A 19,372-nucleotide genomic window follows, 5' to 3' on the forward strand; every position below is an offset into this window, starting at 1 on the left:
AATAGTAATTAGGAATTAGGATATATTCAAAGCTGAAGGATTCAAAAATCAATAACGAATCAATGAGTTTTTACAAGTCAACAAAACGAGTGGTAAGCCCACTGCGCTCAATCACTGAAAATATTGCTGGTTCCTATGTGTCGGTTTTTCTTGTTATGCTTTGTGCTTTGTACGACGATTCTGTCAACTCAAGCGGTTAAAATGTTGTGCGCCTTTTTTTCAGACTACATTTCACATTAAGGGCATGTTTAGGAGTGTTCCAGTTCTAGATGCATAGTTTATGTCAGTTTTAAAATTTGAATCTGAAAACTATAACAGGAAAAACTGGCAGCCCCAGCTGCGTTTTACTCGTATTTGAAAAATACAAAAAATAAAACGGCAGCGTATACCAGCGTATTTGACAGTAGAACTGCTCGAATAAATTAAACTAGAACGGCAGGCTGGGGATACGTTGCAGTTTTAGTTCTATTATAGATCGCCCATTAAAACTGCCAGGTGCTGAATTTGCTCTAAGGGAATTGTGGAGGTGGATATAATGAATGCCTCTAAAAAAGGAAGTTTAATGACAAGTTGATAGAATTTTCTAAAAAAAATGATACTTCTTGAAGAAAGGGAGAAGGTGGATAAAGTCTCATCAAACGGGGATGCAAAGTCCAAATTGTTTAATTCGACCATAATTCCGAAACAACTCAATAGATTACCACACCTTACTTGACACAAGTTATTATTGCTGTTCATAGGTTTGTATAAGAATATTTTAGGTGGGGGGGGGGGGGGGGAGAGGGGTTGTGGTAAGTGTTTGCTAACAGGAGGAATTTGAGGTAAAATGTTTCGAATTTTGCGAAAATCGACAATTTCGACAGGCACAGATATTTATAAAAACTAAAACATGGTCGAAAGTATATTTTTACGAGTGAAAGAAGGGAGAGAATGACACAAGTGTCATTAAAAGAGAGCGGAGTCATGACAAAATTTATCTTATTGAACGAAAATCGATACTTTTTAAAGACCACTTTTACTTTTTGTTGAACTCAAATATGATCCTAAGATTGTTTGGGTGGAGGGGGTTGTGTGAATGTAATGAGTACCAAAAAACGATTATAACGATTATTATAATGATATTATTTGCGCTTCTGATGATCATAATTCCCTAGTAGCACGTTAAGTTGCTGTCCTGTATTTTTCTACTGAATGTGCAATTTATCAAATAAGTTTATATTACTATTCTTGTAACTGTTGTTTTATGGAAAAAGCGCAATTTTTCTTTGTTGTGCAACATATCTTTAAGTTCTTCCGTTTTTACGAACATTTATTCAAAATTATTATGCAACTGATACAAAATCTCATGCATCGATCCCATTACAAATGCTGCAATTATATCAGCGAAAAAACAATTGTGAAACTCATGGAAATTACTGCGTAATGTAAACAAGAATTGAATTGATGTTTACAAAAAAAGGGAACATAATCTTTAATGAATAAGATTCACATTTGATTTTTAAAAAAACTGCTCATAACACAAACATGGAACTTTAAAAATATTCTGCACATAAATAAATGGTAATACTACATATTGTAGAATTGATCTTTTATGTTTTAGTAAATAGAAAATCGACAACGAACTGCATTTTTATGGTGAAACGTGTCTTCTTACGCCTGAAATTTTCAAGCGCCTTTGAATGTACGTGTTTTGATGATTGCACATCGATTTCTATGAAAATAACAATTTATTCTTTTCAATGAATATGATCGCGATAGTGTTTGAAATATGTATAAGAAAGCTATCAAACATTCATACACCTTATATATGAATATCAAGGGGAACGTGCAATTTGAGCCAATTTGTCCTGATTCTGATAATTAATATCAAAAATCTTGAAATGAATTCTTCTTCAATATTCTCCAATATGGCATCGAGGATAATAGTGTGTTGAAAAGAAAATGGTTCACCCAACGTAATGATTTATTTCACCTAAATAAAAGAAAATATAGCCATGTAAATATTGAAAAAAGAAATTTTTGTTTTTATGTTTATCAAAATAGTTGTTTTTATTTTTATCAAACTAGTTGACTTGAACAACAATACAGTTTAGTCATTCATCTTAGTGAACCCGACTTTTGTGATACGCACTGTAGGTGTGCTAGTAAGAGTAACTATGATGAACTTAACTTTTCGTTCAATATTTTTAAAAAGTGATGTCAGGTCTGTTCATTTTTTTCGCGAGATAAAAACCGGATACAAATTATCTCATTGTTTTTTTTTTTTGTTTTCATTGCATATGTAATGCTGTATTTCTGAAATGTTTAAGATAATATTCTCATGTCGGCAAGTTCTGCGTTCATTTGAAGCATAAAAATCTGGTACAACTTATTTGCAAGTTTCGAATTGTGTTTCTAAAAATGAAGAAATCTGCACACACTGACCTAATAGACTCGGCAGCAAAATAGATTTTACTGCGAGGTTTTCAATTCGGCTTACCATTTTTTGCCTTGCGGAGAGCATAATTTCACTATTTTTTTCTTCACAAGATATAAACAACCATTTCGGCATATATTGAGTCGGATACAATTATGACAGTCATTTGGAAAAATTTTTATAAGTTGAACAATTGTTTTAGTTACTTCGTTTTTACATGACGATGTGAAAATTTTTGTAGAGCTTCTATAACTGCTAGTGCAACGTGGGCAAGTTGGTGATTTGCTGAACAATTGTTTCAATTGATCTATAGTGATTTTTTGGGTAGTATTGTAAAACTTAACAGTGATAAGTTGCATAACCGATTTTAATATATTTGAAAATCTTTCTGAACTTATCTAACATAAAAAAACAATTCTAGAACAATTGTAGAACATCTTAAAATTTCAATAAGTTACATTTGCTACTTGGGTGGTATTTTAAGGGGGAGAGTTAGATGAAATAAGTGTGTCAACGAAAACAGGTGGCGAGGTGCAGGGAGATAAATTGTTTATATGAATGAACATAGATCCGAAACAATTCAATAGATGACGACCTAACTTGGCACAAATAAAAAAAAGTCCCGAGTTGGCGGTTCAGGGCATAGGGCGCTGGTCCTACAAGCCAGTTGTCGTATGTTCGAGTCCCGATCTGGAAGGATTCTTAGTGTCAATATGATCGTACTACTAGTCATGCAATGATTCTGTACGCTCTGTACGCCAGGACTTTGTCTTGGCATAAGTACTTCTTGCTGTTCACCGGATATTTTAAGGGGGAGGGGGTGTAGTAAGTGTTTGCTAATAGGTTTGCTTAGGCAAAATGTTTCGAATTTAGTGAAATTGACATTTTTCGTACATGATCGTAAGAATATTTTTACGTGTGGGTAGGAGATTGTTGGAAAGGTATTTTTGGCGTGCTTCATAGTCGAGAGCAGATCGACAAACTAAGTCATAGATATTGAACAAGTAGAAATCAGTGATTTAGTGGAAAACCAATAGAAACTAAGCAGGCCCGTGCACAATCTCTCTCAAGCAATAAAAATTAACGAAAGGCGGTAGAAAATTTTAACATTAAATACTAATTTGTTAGTTCCTGGTTAATTTATGGAAACGCCGTCATCGCATAGACAGCTTAGTTGTCATTATTACGCTTAACTACTGAATTTTTATTCCATTTTTATGAGTACAAATCTCAGGTCTAAGAAACGAATGGACAAGAATTGTATCGCCGAATTAGAGCGACAAATAGAATTGTTCAATAGACATTACAAGACCGCGATGACCAAATCGCGAAACTGCAAGAAAACCGAGATACGGTTCCAGTTGTGTCACTGCGCAGAAAGCGTCATTAAACAATATGATCATCTTGCTGGTACGGACGTATATGAGCTCTGGTTCATGGAAATCCGGAACAACATTATTGGAGAAGCCGAAGACTTTTTGGCCTCTAGTGGAATGGGAGGAAATTAATACACAATTCAAGATTATATATGGAGACAAACGAGAAATCCCTTCTGCAGAGACTTTTCTCACTCAAACAAAACAGATATAATGTAAGAAATGTAATAATGTTTACACTGCAATTAGTAAGTGCTATACGGGAATTTCTACTGACATTCAAATGGGGAATGGAAACATCCAGATAAATTAGTGAAATTTGTCATAAAGCTCTGACTAGAATAAATTGTTGAAGGATTAGACGAACCCTATTCGTCACATGTGGATTACCAAAATAACAAAGCCAACAAAATCGACAGAAAGAATGAAGATTATGACCTAGACACCCGTGCTAATCTTCAACCTGACCAGAATGCTCACTCTGCAAGGAACAATTACGTTTCGAAGCCTCCATCTCCGAACTACTCACATCCGGCTACCGTCCCAAATAGACAATTTCATAACAACAGTTCAATTACACCTCACAGCAGACCATTCTACAACACAGGTTTTACCAAAACCATAAATAAAATAAACCTAGATTCCCCAGTGTAATGGTAATGTAGTTGAGCAACCCGTGACACCAAAAGCGCCGTCTGGTGTAGAATGGGTGCGTAAATGCTCCTAAAATGCATGTACATCGTTGCCTGCGCATTTAACACAACCACAGTAGCTAATGGACAAAAGTACAACCGTTTCTCATCAGAAGCGCTGTTAGTGTCTCCGACGACACGACCAGACACTCCGGAGAAAAATCGGAATAAAAAGTGTTCGTGAGCGATTTACCACCAGTTACCATAAATCAAAGACATCATATTAACAAGATATCCAGCTCTCACATTTCCCGAACAAATAATTGGCAACATCCTTTTTTGCGAGCATGTCGCCCTCAGGTGAGTCCGCATCGAATCTCATACACGCAGGGAAATAGAACACATTAGATTCTAATATATTGAGTCTTTAAGTCAACTTCAAACAATTTTTTGAATCAAATAAAACAATTTTTGAACTAAAATTTAAATCTAATAAAACACTTTTTGAATCAAATTTAGTGTGGCAAAGTATATTAGATTCAAATATATTGAGATATGGATTCAAATTTCCAAATTTTATTGAAACAAATCAAAAATGTATTTGATTCAAATGCTTGTTACAGTACATTAAATGTATTTGAATCAAATATGTCGTTGAATAGATTCGAATAAGATAATATGTTGACGCTTGAGTTTAATTGAATTAAATGTACTTAGTCTTAGATTCAAATTCTTGGATTGAAACTTTTCGTCCTTGAATCAAATGCCAGAGATTATTGATTCTAAAACATTTTCATTGAATCAAACGTTTGTACTGGCTGATTTTATGAAATTTAACACAACTTTGGCTAAGATTGAAATCGATCGAATTGTGCGATACTATAGTAAGTGCTTTCATAGGATAGGTAGGTTATGAATTCTTATCTAACATTTGTATTCATTCCAGACAGCGGTTTCACAGTAGAGCTTTTGGAAATTATTGAACGAAAGGAATCAGAGGAGTCAATACCGCAACCGTACTCAACTGAGCGCACAAAATGCATTCAATAATAAATAAAAAATTAATTTACAATAATTAATATTTAATTTACAATAATTAGTCAAAAATTCTTTTCAAATAACAATTTATTGAATTAAAAAAAACATCATTGAATCTACACACAGTCGCCCGAAAGCCTGATTTTAGAAACAAAACTAATTTGCTTTGAATCAAATAACAATTGTATTTAAATCAAAGTGAAATGATTTTAGAAACAAAATTATTTTGTTTGAATCAAATAACAATTGTATTTGATTCTAAGTGAAATGAAATTCAGGTGGAAATAAAATATATTTGAATTCAAAACACAATATATTTGAATTTAATGTTTATTTTGTTTATTTCTGTGTGCGTAGAAATAAAAATAATTTGCTTTGAAGTAAATATCAAATGTATTTGAATCAAAGGAAAATGAAAATAAGCGCTGATTCAAAATAAAATATCTTTGAATTCAAAGTGTAATATATTAAAATTTAAAATAAATTTTTCTGCGTGTACATAGAAGTAGGGGAGAGAAATGTCAAATTCGTACGCGCCAAAATAGCAGGGCTGCGCACCCATACAATTGACATGACATATTGAATGAGACGCCGTGCGATGGCGTTGCTGAACTGAAGATTGAGATCGCTCCAAGCTGACAGGGTCTGCATAAATATAGCAACCCCTTGAAAATGACAACAACTAACTATTCGAGCAACACTGTTTAGGTTACTATGAACTAGTTACCAAGAAGCACCAGAGTAAATAAACAAACAGTTTGAAATAGTTATGGAATAATTCCACATTTCATTATTAAAAATCTTTTACAAAAAATAAAAAAAAATTTACAATAAAGACGTGTCTGGATCGATAGCTTCCGTTCGAAAAGTTGTTTCTACACTAGAACAAGCAACGACACAGATCCGCGACGTCGTTTGTCAAAAGTTTGATGATGCAATCAAAAAAGATAATTTGGCATCGGTAGAAAGACATTGATTCCCTCATTGATGGAACAACAACAATTCATTCGAGGGCTGAATTATAAAATATAAAATTTATAAAATTGGTCAAACGCCGATTCTTGGTGAGTGGTTTATCCACAGACTAACAGACATGACAGTATGAGTAAATTCATATAAAAATATTTTTTCGTGATGCACTAGTTCCACCTATATTGTACTGCGCGAACTATTTACTATCTGTACACCCCTTGTGTTATGTAAAAGTTTTTTTACTATTTGAAAATGAATCGTTACAATAAATTATTGGATTACGTTGATAATACATTTAACTTTTTCGCGATGTTGGAAGGTAACAATCGCTATGGCAGATTATGCACGAATGCGGATTTCCGTATAATTTGACGTGATTGGTCGAAGCAACGATGGATAGAGTAATGTGCTACGTCCAAGTATCTGGGACGCTCTCGAATCGTTTCAAGTCTCAGAGAGGGCTACGGCAAGGTTTTGGATTCTTTTGTATCTTACTCAATATTGCTTCGAAGAGCGCGGATCAACACGATCTTCCGAAAGTACGTACAGCTCTTTGGCTTCGCTGACGATGTTGATATTGTGACACGTAACTTAGAGAAGATTATGGAAAGAAACATCGAGCTAATAGCCGAAGCTAGAGGTATCTGACTGGCTATAAAAAGATACAAATTTAAAAAAATGAGCAAAAATGACTCAAAACTCTTTGAAAGAATAAATTTAATACCTGCCAGCGGACCAACTACACTAAGTGGTGTCGTTTCAAGTGAGAATCTCTTGTTTTTGTTTACATTCCATATGCAGTTACCAAGGCTACTGGTAACTGTTTTTCAAAATCAATAACTTACCAACTTGTGTTGCCAGTTCCCACATTTTTTCAAGCAAATCCGTTTAACATTACCAGTTACTGAGGGGTAGTTAAATTTGCGATACAGTTTTGATAGTCGAGTGGCAGGTCGTGTCGTCGGTGTCTCCGTACAAATGGAAATCTATGTCTATTTTATTTATGCCAGAACCTACAATAACTTTCAACTAAGTCCTAGTGGGCCTTTGAATTTCCAGAGTAATGTTGAAACACCAGCCCCAACCCTTCCTTTGAATCTTAACAGATCCGCTAGTCTCATTAACATGAGACCAAATTATAACTCATAATTTCAAAATCCTGTGTAAATTTCGAATTTGCTATACGTTGAAACACTACTGCCACCTACTCGACTGTTCGCCGCGATCTTTCAAAACGTTCCACTACTTTCCGGAACCATAACAAAATCCTCCTGCCTATTATAGAAATATTCCAACTACAATAATTTTAACACTTACCACACGTTTTCCCTAAGTGTTAAAGAGAACTTTATTTCCATGTAGCAGAAATCACACGAGAATTAGATCGGAATAAAACAAAAACGAACTTGTCATTTTAACCAGCAGCAAAACAAATATCTAGCGTGAAGTGAATGTTGCATCCTAAATTGTTGCTCAGTGAAAGCGGCATCCAAATCGTGGTGTCGAGCGTGGTGACATCTGCAAGTGTTCGCCACACCGATTGAGCAAAGCAGTTCATATGCCCACTTGTACGCGGCGGACAAACTTCCACCCAGACGGCTGGCTATGTCTGCCAACCATTTTTGTTGGAATTCTGCCAGAATTCCGGCAAATGTCTGCCAACAATGCAACAACCGTTTCCGGCAGAGAATTTCGCCTAGCGGTTAGTAACGGTTCTTTTCTGTCGGATTCTTGCCATACAAAATTGGCAGAACCGTTTTGAATCGGTTCTACATTTTAAGCGTCTTAGATTTATTTTTTCAATAAAAGATACATCTGAAAGATAATAAGTTATTGCCCTTCATATGTACTAATCATGGAAAATGTTATTACCAATAACATTACTTTCTCACTACCAAACATACCCATATTTCAATCTCATTTACCTCGTCTCAAGATTCGTTTTTGTACATACATGCGGGATTGACGAATATCAAATGAAGTCGAATAAAAAAAAAGAAAAAAGAAAGAGGAGGGAAATAAAAGAAGACACGTACGGCGAGATAATGACGCAATTTCGCCTGGACAATTTTGACAGCAGCCGGAATGCAGCCAGCCTTTTGACGGTTGCCAGAATTCCTCACAAGCGGGTGTGAGCCTGTATCACAGACTAACAGACATGACAGTATGAGTAAATTCTTATAAAAATATTTTTTCGTGATGCACTAGTTCCACCTATATTGTACTGCGCGAACTATTTACTATCGGTACACCCCTTGTGTTATGTGAATGTTTTTTTACTAGTTGGTTTCTCCTCGTTTGTCAACACCGATCAGCTGCTTGCAGGGATGCCTGATTTCATCTTAATATTTGAAAATGAATCATCACAATAAATTATTGGATTACGTTGATAATATATTTAACTTTTTTAGCGATGTTGGAAGGTATCCATTTATTTTTCTCAACGTTGCTCATCTAGATTATTTTTTATTGTGTTGGTAATTTTTATCCGAAATTAAGTGGCGGTAGACCAGAAACAAGTGAATATTGTAACAAAACTGGTTCGATTTTGTATTGCGTTGGAGGATGAGAAGTAGCACAATTATGTATATAGTTTTGGCAATATGTATTAAATCTGTATCCTGCATGAAATTCGCATGGACGTATACGAATGGCAACTCTGTTGGTAAATGAAAAAAATAAACACAGTCTAGATGACAGACAGAATGTTTTTGATAGGGTAGCGTGGCGCCATCATGACACATGTGAGTACTGTCCCAACTAAAGGAATATTTTAAATGACCGTTAAAATGATTGAAGAATCTAATTTGAGTGTCCTGTCTGTTAGTCTGTGCCTGTATATCCCACATTATCAGATCCGAATGGATTCCGAATCAATTCCGAATCGGCGAGAAATTTTCATTCGGAATTTCATGTGGAAATCATAATGAATTCCAAATCAATTCCAACTCCAGTGCAACAACCGATTCCGAATGAATTTCGCCTACAACCGGTTGATTCGGAAATCAGTCGGAATTGAGTGAGAAGATGCGGACTGAATTGTCAATTTGTCTTCTTCTTCTTCTTTCCCGATTTTGCACGTTTTCGTGCTGACTTTCAGTTTATTTTTAAATGAAACATTACATACACACTTAGTTTTCTTTACCGACTTCAGCAATATTTTACCGACTTTTACACAACTGAACGTACGGTAATCTGTTCAGTAATTTATTAATTGACGAACGTTCAGTAAAACTGAAGTTTGTTCGAATTGTCATTTTTAGCTGTACTGGTCAGCAAATGTTGATGAGGATTCAGTAAATATTGCTGTTTAGTCAGCATTTGTTTTACGTTGAAAAGTTACCGAACCAGCGGTTAAACCAACTGATTGAACCAGTTATTTTTACAGTTCAGTGCGGCAGAAAATTAATTTTGAATGATTAAATTATTTCATTTGAAAAATCGGAAAAAATATTTTGAAAAACTGATTTAAAAAACAATAATTTTCTTTCATCTCATAGCTTCGGCGAAAGTTTTCACCCGTTGTAATAAGAGTTCCAATACTATATAAAGTGTTCATAATGTACAAATAAAACAGTTTATCTGCAAGATGGCTTTTACAGTTGAATACTTCAAAACACTGGTACAGCAATCGGAAGCAGTACAGAATATCTCCCTCTATTGGAATTTTATGATCGCGCCAAATAATAGTTCCTCCTTCAGCTTTGTAAAGTAGTATCGGGATACAGGAATTAACCTCAGGAAAAGGGTCATCAACCTGGAATAACACATATAAATTCACAGATATAAAAGCGTAATTAATCAATACTAATATTATATTCGTTCTTTGTGATGGTATTAACAAGACGGAATTTAAAAAACAAAAAATACAGTTATTTACCTTTAACCACTGAATTATACCGTTTAACCGACGACACGACCAGGCACTCCGAAGAAAAATCAGCATTAAAACTGTTCGCTAACGATTCACCGCCAGTTACCACAAATCTAGCGACCCCTTGTAAATGATAAAAATAATCTTCTCGAGCAACACTGTTTAAGTTGCTATGGACTAGTTACCAAGGAACCCCAAAACAAATAAACATGTTTTGAAAGCGGTGGAATAGTTCTATTAGTGTTAAACTTTGTCCAAATTAAGCAGAAATGCATTTAAATGAACTCGATTTTCGGAATTTAATCGAAACTATGGATGAAACCAACGAACGAGGACAATGATCTGCTTCCAACGATTCATCCGTACACTTCAACTGCTAGCTTTTCTGGGCAGTAGGATTTGGTGTAATATGCCGGTGTCAAAATTCTTTTGTGTCGGTTGATTGCGCAGCAGTGGAAACAGTATTTCACCTTGTTGGCCACTATTCGAGGATTACTAGTGGAATTCCACAAAGAAATCATTTTACCGTACGTTATGCAGGTACCGCAGAGCACTAGCCTCGCTCAGCTCGTTGTCGATCATTTCCATGTATTCCTTCTCACACAACGGTTTCAAGTCAAGACCTGAATTTTGAACTTGGCTTCATAAAAGACTCATACTCCTCAATTTTTACATTCCGCTCGGTAAATCCATAAAAATATTCCGTAATATAATAACCGATCTGAAATATATTTTGTTTACATTCATCTTGCCTTCGATATGCAGTAACCAAGGTTATGGTGACTGTTATTCAAAATCAATAAATATACCAACTTGTGCTGCCAGTTTAAAAAAATTCACTAGCTTTTCCGATTTGACATTTCCAGTTACTGAGGGGTAGTTAAATTTACGATACAGTTTTGATAGACGAGTGGCAGGTCGTGTCGTCGGTTTAACTTTGTTCCTTCAGCGCCACGAGAATTTTTAATTTCATCCGTTTCGGTATGTTTAGTGTCTTCATTAATTGAATCTACTGACTATTATCCGCTAGTTCCGCATATTCAAATGCAGATTGAAATGACGGAGAATTCACGAGAAATTGCGGTTCTCGGGGATGTTTATCCAAAATATGTCTTTTTAAAGACCAGAACCGACTATAACGCATATTACATTTCGAAAATGTATAGTCGTAATGTACAGCGTCAGGAAGAAAATCGTGATTATGGATATGTAAAGGGCCATGGCATCCAAGGTCTTCTATATATAACCGGAAACTGCCTTTCGACAAAAAAAAACAAGTGATTGCATCCATATATTGTAAAACTGAAATGTTAGAAGGTAAATCATATTACTTACTGAATAGTTCGAATAACGATACATCCAAAGATTGGATTTTGATCAATATATATTCCATTTTACTCACTTCAATCACAGTATACAAAAACCAATATGGCGTGCGATGTGCTTGCGTTTTACAAATTGATTCGGTACTCTTTACCGAACAATTCGCTAAAAATCGATAAATTACTGATCGATCAGCACGATTTCTATTAAATTTACCGAATAATTTCAAAGTGAAAACAGTTCGGTAGATAATTGCCAAATTTTCAGTACATGTTTTTGAAGAGCTGAATTTCGGTAACAAATTATGCTGAATACGTCAATTTTTGTAAGAATAGCAGAATAATCGGTAATTTTGATAAAAATAACGAATGTTCCAGTAAAAATATTACCGAACTGAAAATCCAAAAATAAGTGTGTAACTGATTATACACATTGAAATCTTCATGTTTTTCGGATATACAGAACTAGTAAATAACCAGTTCTTCTTAGAATTCCAACATAAACTGTTGAATTTCGCTGGAAATTAACAAAACGGCCTACCTTAGTCAGCATCATCCATTCCTCTAGCTGGAGTGTAATGAAATGGCTTAAGTCGCCTAAATTTTACACTAACACATTCATAAAATGAGCGAATATTCAATGACATTTATAATGTCACTGTCAATCAGGTTGATCGAGCAGCCAACTCAGGCGAAAATTCTAGCACTGAACCGATCGAGCACTGAAAAATCATGCAGTCGAGTAAGAATTCATTACGCATTCCGTCATTTCGATAATGTGGGATCTGTTATCTGTGTTATAACCAGAGTTGCCAGGTTATTTTTTCAAAAACCTGTCAAAACTCAAAAATTTATCTGGATTTGTCTGGGTCTTACTATACACAAGGAAATTTTTGCCGGGCTTCATTTTCAGTGAGCAAAAAAAAAAGTCTCCCCACCTATCGTATAGAGGCCAAAACCGTAAAGATCTAGAAAGATCTGACTAAATCTAGGAAAAAATTAAAAGTCTGGGAAAATTTGGCAAAAGATCTGGTTAGTTTGAGTGTCTGGCGAAACGAGGAAAATCTGGCATTTGCCAGACAAATCTAGAAACCTGACAACGCTGGTTATAACAAACCTACGAACACTCTCTAAACAAAAAAGCGCCTCTACATTTGATTACAGCGTCATTGTGCCAATTGGTTTAAATAATGAAATTTAGATGGCGCGTAGAGTAAAATTATTTTTGCGTTTAATTGCCAATCCAGATTGTGTACTTCTATGGCAGCGTGTAATCAACTGCCATATTTTTACAAAAGTCTTTTTCTTCGATCATCCTTTATTTGTTCATCAGTTCATGTGTGCTGTTCGTTTTGGAATGACGTGTATTGTTTGTTAGTGTAGTTTAGTTCAAATTTTATTTCAACCTGGTAACATCCAACTGGTGCATAAATTGCTGTCAAACACAAAATAGACCGATATTAGAACGTCTCAAGCGGCGGAAAGTTGTGATATTAAATTTGGAAGCAAATGCAATAAAGGTGTGACCTTAAACAGTGTGCGTTGGAAGCCTTGTGGAAATTGGAAAAAGAAAAATAAATGAAATAACGGAGCATACTTAGAGTGAATCATTGTACAACGAGAGTGGAAGTGAACCCTCATTACATTCATCTAAAAATATACTACTTTGTTCCGGAAGTAATGATACACGTAGGGGATAGTACATGGAACCTGCGGGTCTACATAACCGACCTTCAGGTTGAAAAAACTCTTCGCGTTAGAGGTGATTTGCACATTGGAGGTGTTATGCTAAAACTGGTAGATCCAGGTGAGCACATTAATCTTACCTTTTCGCAATTAAACATTGTAGAAAACTGTCTTTAAATACTTGTCACCAAACATCAGTGAGCAATATAGAGCGGACCTGGCTCTAGTAAAAGTAATTCGCATAGAGGCAATGGAAGTGTATGGAGTACAAAAGTGTTTCATAATATTAAAAATTTTAAGCACAAACCATCTTTAAAAATTCAACTTGCTGCTATGATATATTTCGTGATGAAAAAAAATAGCTAAAATTCAAGTAAAATCACATCTATTTATGTATATAATAAATTATTTTTAATTCGGCTCAATTCTTTTATAATAAAGACTATATAACGCGTCAAAACTCATGGTTAACGGTTACTAATCAAATTTATCTGGTATCTTTAATCGGGTTTCCCAACAAAATAAAAATTTAAACTGCTATGCACTGATGAGTCAAAGACGAAACGTAAATATATTGAAAACGGGTATGTGCCCTAGCACAAAATTTGGCCAACCCCTGAATGAGTATAATTATGTCTTATTTAGAGCAGTAATAACATTTAGTATATTCGCATATTTCATTTTAGAGTGGTACAAGTGTATACTTAAAAAAAACATAAATTTCCCATGTTCGAACAACATATTAATTCAAAACATTTAGCATGTTTTTTTTTCAAAAAGGTTCAGTTATTTCATGTATTGATGCCTATATTAAATCTACAAATTAATAACTACAGTAAACGGTGAAGTTTAGCGAACTGATTATCAACGAAATAAAATATAACTGAAACAAGACGTACCATAATTTTAGAATTATGAAGATATTTTTTCAACTTACCAATTGAACCACTAGAACTACTTCTGTGCCGACGAATGAAACCTTTAGCATAATTCACAAAACGAAGCGAAATACAGCTGTAAAGATCTAAAAATAAAATTTTCGTAATACACGATTAAAATTCTCGCTTGATTGAATCCATGCTGAGACAGCATCTAGAAGTAATCAGTGAGTAAAAGAAACATAAGGCAAAAAATCGTAATACACATAGACTCACAACTACAGCACCGTATATTCAATAACTATGTGGGATTACAGGACGTGAATGTAGTGGCCATGAAACTTGTCCCACGTTAAAGATTCGAAAATAACAACTGTTGCGACCATTCGTGGGTAGTGGGTATATTAAAACGTCTCGCTAGAGTGAGGTCAGTTTGGGTTTGATATTATACTGCTCAAAAATGAATGAAATGAACACAACACACTGCATGAAAATGATTGCAATGTAAAAACACACAAGTAAAACATGAGTTGCCTCTATGTGATCATAAGAATCACAACAAATCGCACAAGTGTTACTCACACTCAGTCGGGTTTTGGAACGGTCTTTGCGACAGATACAGCCGATTTTATTGCAAGCAATTTTTTGAATATATTCCGGTGGTCAACATTACATCTGGTGTCCATTCAAAAGACTTTTGCTATCTGGTTATTTTATGTTTTATATGTTAAGAAAGTCCACGAAGATTTGTATAAATTATATGTATAAAGAATATATGGTAACCGAACCTATATTTTTCTCAGTTTGTTAATTCATTTTACTAAGGCAAACTTCTAATTTAAGTATGTTTTGTTGGGATTCTGCTTAAATCAAGGGTTGAAAATTGGTGCTTTCAATACATTATTCCCATTTTGAACTGTTTTTATGTCTTAGAAGTGATGAAATAATTCGCTGGGCTTCGAATGATGAGCTTTAGGACGCATACCATGAATAGTAAATGGAGAGTCAAATTATTCCACTTAACATTTAACGAATTCGAGAACATTCCGAGTATGATACAATAGATATTTATCAAAAATAATTTTTGATGTATTATTTATTGCAAATTGAGTTAAATTTAAATTGTTAAGATTTACGTTTCGTGGTCAGTCACAAATAGTGACTATTCAGTTCTATTATGATTTGGTTATTACCATTTGGGACATCATTTGCTTCCACAATTCTGTGATTTTTAGTAGGAAAAAATGTAAACCTACTTGTAATGTGTCATGGGGAAAAAACTTATATGCTAACTTACTGAATAATACAGAGAGCGAATCGATTCAATTGAATATTGCACCGATTTCTGTTGGAATTTGTTTATAATATTATGTGACATTACATCTAATGGTTCTGGTTTGTGAGTTTTTTTTTATTTAATAATGTAATATAATTTTAAGGCACACTGCTTAAGCTCTAAGATGCCAAAGGTAATTTCTAATCCTAATCAACCACTAACTTCAAACTAGAATGATGCCATTGGGTAATGGCGAAACCGGGTAGCGGGTTCTCGAAAATCCAGCTTTCAGCGGACGATCTGCAGTGGACGGTGAATTGAATATAGCAAGTCAGTCAGATGGCGTTGGAGAAAATCTATGTTGGCCGCGTCCTTCGGTCCGTGTGGGTTCCGCGGGAAACACCCCCAGGCTATTAAGACCCGGCGGATGGCCCGCATGTTGGTCATCGACAGAGGCGGCTATCCGTGGGCGATGATGGTGATATTGCCGAAGAGAATGAAAGAAACATAAGAAGTAAATTTGGTGTAAAACGGAGTAACAGGGGGTATGGGAAGCAAAGCAAAGTCTTGGCATTACATTCCTTTGGTGGAATTTGGCCTTTCTGTTTCAACAGACTTCGCAGCCGATTCTTAGTGTACAGAATCATTGCATGGCTAGTACTATGGATCCTACTGACACTAAGAATCCTTCCAGGTCGGGGTTCGAACATACGACAACTGGCTTGTAAGACCAGCGTCCTATGCATTGAACCGCCAACCCGGGGGTATGAGAACGAATCGACTAAGAACGACAAAAGATCTGGTTAGTGACGTCGAGATTGTGAAGAGTCGAGGGAAGGGAGAGCGGGAAGGTTAGTAACAGCAAAAAGATCTTGTTAGTTTCGATAGAGATGGTAGACAGACGAGGGGTCGGGAAAATCGGGTGTATGGTTAGTGTCGAACCTGTGGGTGAAGATTATTCTTAGCCTCGACAAGTGAAAGGAGAACTTTCTCTGTCAGGTACAACGGATTACACTTGTATGTTAATGTCTTTAAGGTACTGGTATATGAGAAGCATATATGAACTATCCCGAACCGGAACCTCAGGCGGTCTACTTCGGGCCCTAAGGAATTCCTGTTGTAATCGAAGTAGTCATTCAATATCTAACCAACGAATGTATTGTGCAGCGTCCTTAGCAAATTTGCTGGTTTGCATTGGCGCAGCAGTTTTTGTTTACGCGCTCTTGGAATGTGCTCGGGGTTGCTGAGGTGTTTTTTTGTTTACGCGACACTGAGGTGCTCTGCGTAAACAAAGAAATTTCACGGACAACCGCGGTAACGTTCACGATGGTCTCGGGTTTAGGCCGAACAGCTAGTGAAATGTTAGGAACATAAAAACCACTAGTCGGAAAAAAAATCAGAGTTCAGTTCAGTACAGTCCAGCTCGGTTCAGCGCAGACCAGACGCAATTTCTGAAGAATTAAGTGAAAAGTAGAGTTCAGCTCGGTTCAGCGCAGACCAGACGCAATTTCTGAAGAATTCAGTGAAAAGTTAAGTCTAGTTCGGAGTGTAATACAGTAAGCCGTAGGAGTATACATAGTGTGCATTGTGAGGGTCAAGTATCAAGTGACCTCAAAATCAAGCAAGAAATAATGTTTTCGGAAGGCATCTAAAGAAGTGAAAATTGCTGTAATGAATAGAGATTTAACAGATTCATGTGTAGTGTTTGAGATCACCATGAAGTGTTGTGAATAGATTTTCAAACTAGTGGAGTATGCACTAGATTGTACTGCAGTAGGACATACGTTCATATGTGCGTAAACTTAATGATATGCCGAACTTAGTGAGACTGCGTGAAGTGTTAGCCTTATTAACAATCGTTAGTGACTTTTGTTAGATTGTGGGAAAGAACTCCCAAAACAGCCTAATCCTGCACTATTGAGAATAAGTAGCTGTTAAGTGAAAAGCATAAAAAGATAAACTATAAACTCAGAAAAAAGGTGAATTTCGTGGTATTACTCCGTATAGAACTAAAAGAAACGTCATCTTCGTTATTCTGCCACCCGCCACCGCTCGGCCGGGAGCCTACAAGTGGTGACAGCGGCGGTCCTTTGCGAGGCAAAGGAAGACATCATCGGAACGCAAACCCAAGTGACTACCAGAATTCGGAGATGATCGGCAGAAGGGGGATGTTCATCATGTTGATCGAGTAAGTAATCCATGCACATTCAGTGCGCTTTGTTCGACATCTACATTCAACAGTGAATTGGGGCAACCACGCCTGATCGGGCCGTTGCCGAATATAGTACTATAAATTCGCAAAAAAAAAAGGAAAAAAAAATGAAACCTAAGTTAATGATAGCATAATTGTAAAATGTCAGGACCGTGCATTGATACTAAAAGGCGAGTTATTTACATACACGGCTTGGAAATTATTTACATCACACAGTTTGTTTTTTTTACGTTGAGGAGTAAAATTTCTGATAGCCCGTTAGAATAGATTTTCGATGGTTCTATAAAGAACCGATTCGATGGTTTTATGTAGTGATTTTTGGTTTATATTTACAACTAATCTTCACATATGGGAAATACCGGAGCGAGTAATTTTGAAATTATCTTAAATGGATCAGCTCGGTAGAATTAATGAAATTGGCGAATATATTGTGAAAGAGTACGAAAATCTCTATAAAAATAAAACTAGACCCCGATCATTAGCTGGGATAATTGCAAAAAGAGAGACCCTTCTCGACGCATTCAGGGAATTAGAGAGACTAATTGGTGGTTACGAAGCGCGCGTCAGTGTAGATTGTTGGAATACATTAACAGACCAGTTTGAAAACGTAAAAACAAAATACGACGCGGCAATTAGAATATTAGACGAATCCACTATTATCGAGGCCGAGCAACTAAAATCGCCCATATTACAATTAAGTGTGGATTTAGACACAAACAAGCGCGCCGGTAACAGCTCAAACACCGCAAACATGAGCCAAAATAGGAACGAAAACGCCGAAAGATATCGGTTTCCGATGCAAACGGCGATACAATGTATTCCAGAGTTTCATGGTTCAGTGGATGAACTCGAACCATTTTTAATACAAATAAGCTATTTCGCAGACGAAATACCATTGGGGGAGGATCAAAAACCACTATTGAATGTGGTGTTGATGAAATTGAAAGGGAAGGCAGCGTCATTCATAAACAGAATACGAGCTAACACATGGGAAGAAATGTTTCAAAATCTGAAAAGACAATTCAGCATAAGAATAACCGTTGAAGGCATTTTACAGAAAATAGAGACATTAGAGCAAGGACCGTCGGAGACATTTACAAATTATGCTGATAGAGCACTGCAAATTTATGAATGCATCGAAGAATGCAACGAGATCAACACACCGAAAGTTCCTTCGCAGAAAGGAGCTTGAAAATACATTTCATTGGGGGATTACGAAACGCAAGCTTGAAACAGGCAGCGAAAAGTCAAAAGGGTATTGCATTTAGAGATTTGATACAATTTTTGCAGGATGAACATGCGGAATGCGATCATCTGGAAAACATAGTACAACGATTACAAGCCTGTCGGATGTCAGAGAACAAACATAGAACTGCAGATCAGTTGGGCCATGTTAGAAATAGATTCTCAGGTCAGCATCAACAGGCTCACGGCAGAGCTCCACGACAACCAAATTGGGGGAATTCTTGGAACCAGGAAAGACCTGGCGGAAGTCGATCAAACGATAATAGGAGGTATTATCGAGAACCTGAAAACCGCGGTAATCAGTATAGAGAATCCGGACGCATGATGCCAAATTATCAGAATAGCTACGGAAACCGAGATGATAACAGACGTCAATATAATCGTCAAGACGAAAGATATCAAGTACGAAACCAGGGCGTGAATAACCAAGCTGAGGGCAGAACAT

General features: G+C 36.0%; 2 protein-coding genes across 3 annotated transcripts in view; one reads left to right on the top strand and one right to left on the bottom strand.

The window, feature by feature from the left end:
• Window positions 1-14,357, bottom strand: part of LOC131440597 (beta-galactosidase-like) — a 61,975-nt gene extending 47,618 nt beyond the window's left edge. The window contains exon 1 of the mRNA XM_058612018.1: window positions 14,254-14,357. Coding sequence (XP_058468001.1) covers window positions 14,254-14,304 — 51 coding nt within the window. The 5' untranslated portion in view covers window positions 14,305-14,357. The remainder of the gene's footprint in view (window positions 1-14,253) is intronic.
• Window positions 12,953-19,372, top strand: part of LOC131440596 (unc-112-related protein) — an 83,064-nt gene continuing 76,644 nt past the window's right edge. For both annotated transcript variants that reach the window (XM_058612011.1, XM_058612012.1), the window contains exon 1: window positions 12,953-13,437. In XM_058612011.1, coding sequence (XP_058467994.1) covers window positions 13,311-13,437 — 127 coding nt within the window. In that variant the 5' untranslated portion in view covers window positions 12,953-13,310. The remainder of the gene's footprint in view (window positions 13,438-19,372) is intronic.

The sequence above is a fragment of the Malaya genurostris genome, chromosome 1 (genome assembly GCF_030247185.1).
Source record: "Malaya genurostris strain Urasoe2022 chromosome 1, Malgen_1.1, whole genome shotgun sequence".
Classification (NCBI taxonomy): Eukaryota; Metazoa; Arthropoda; class Insecta; order Diptera; family Culicidae; genus Malaya; species Malaya genurostris.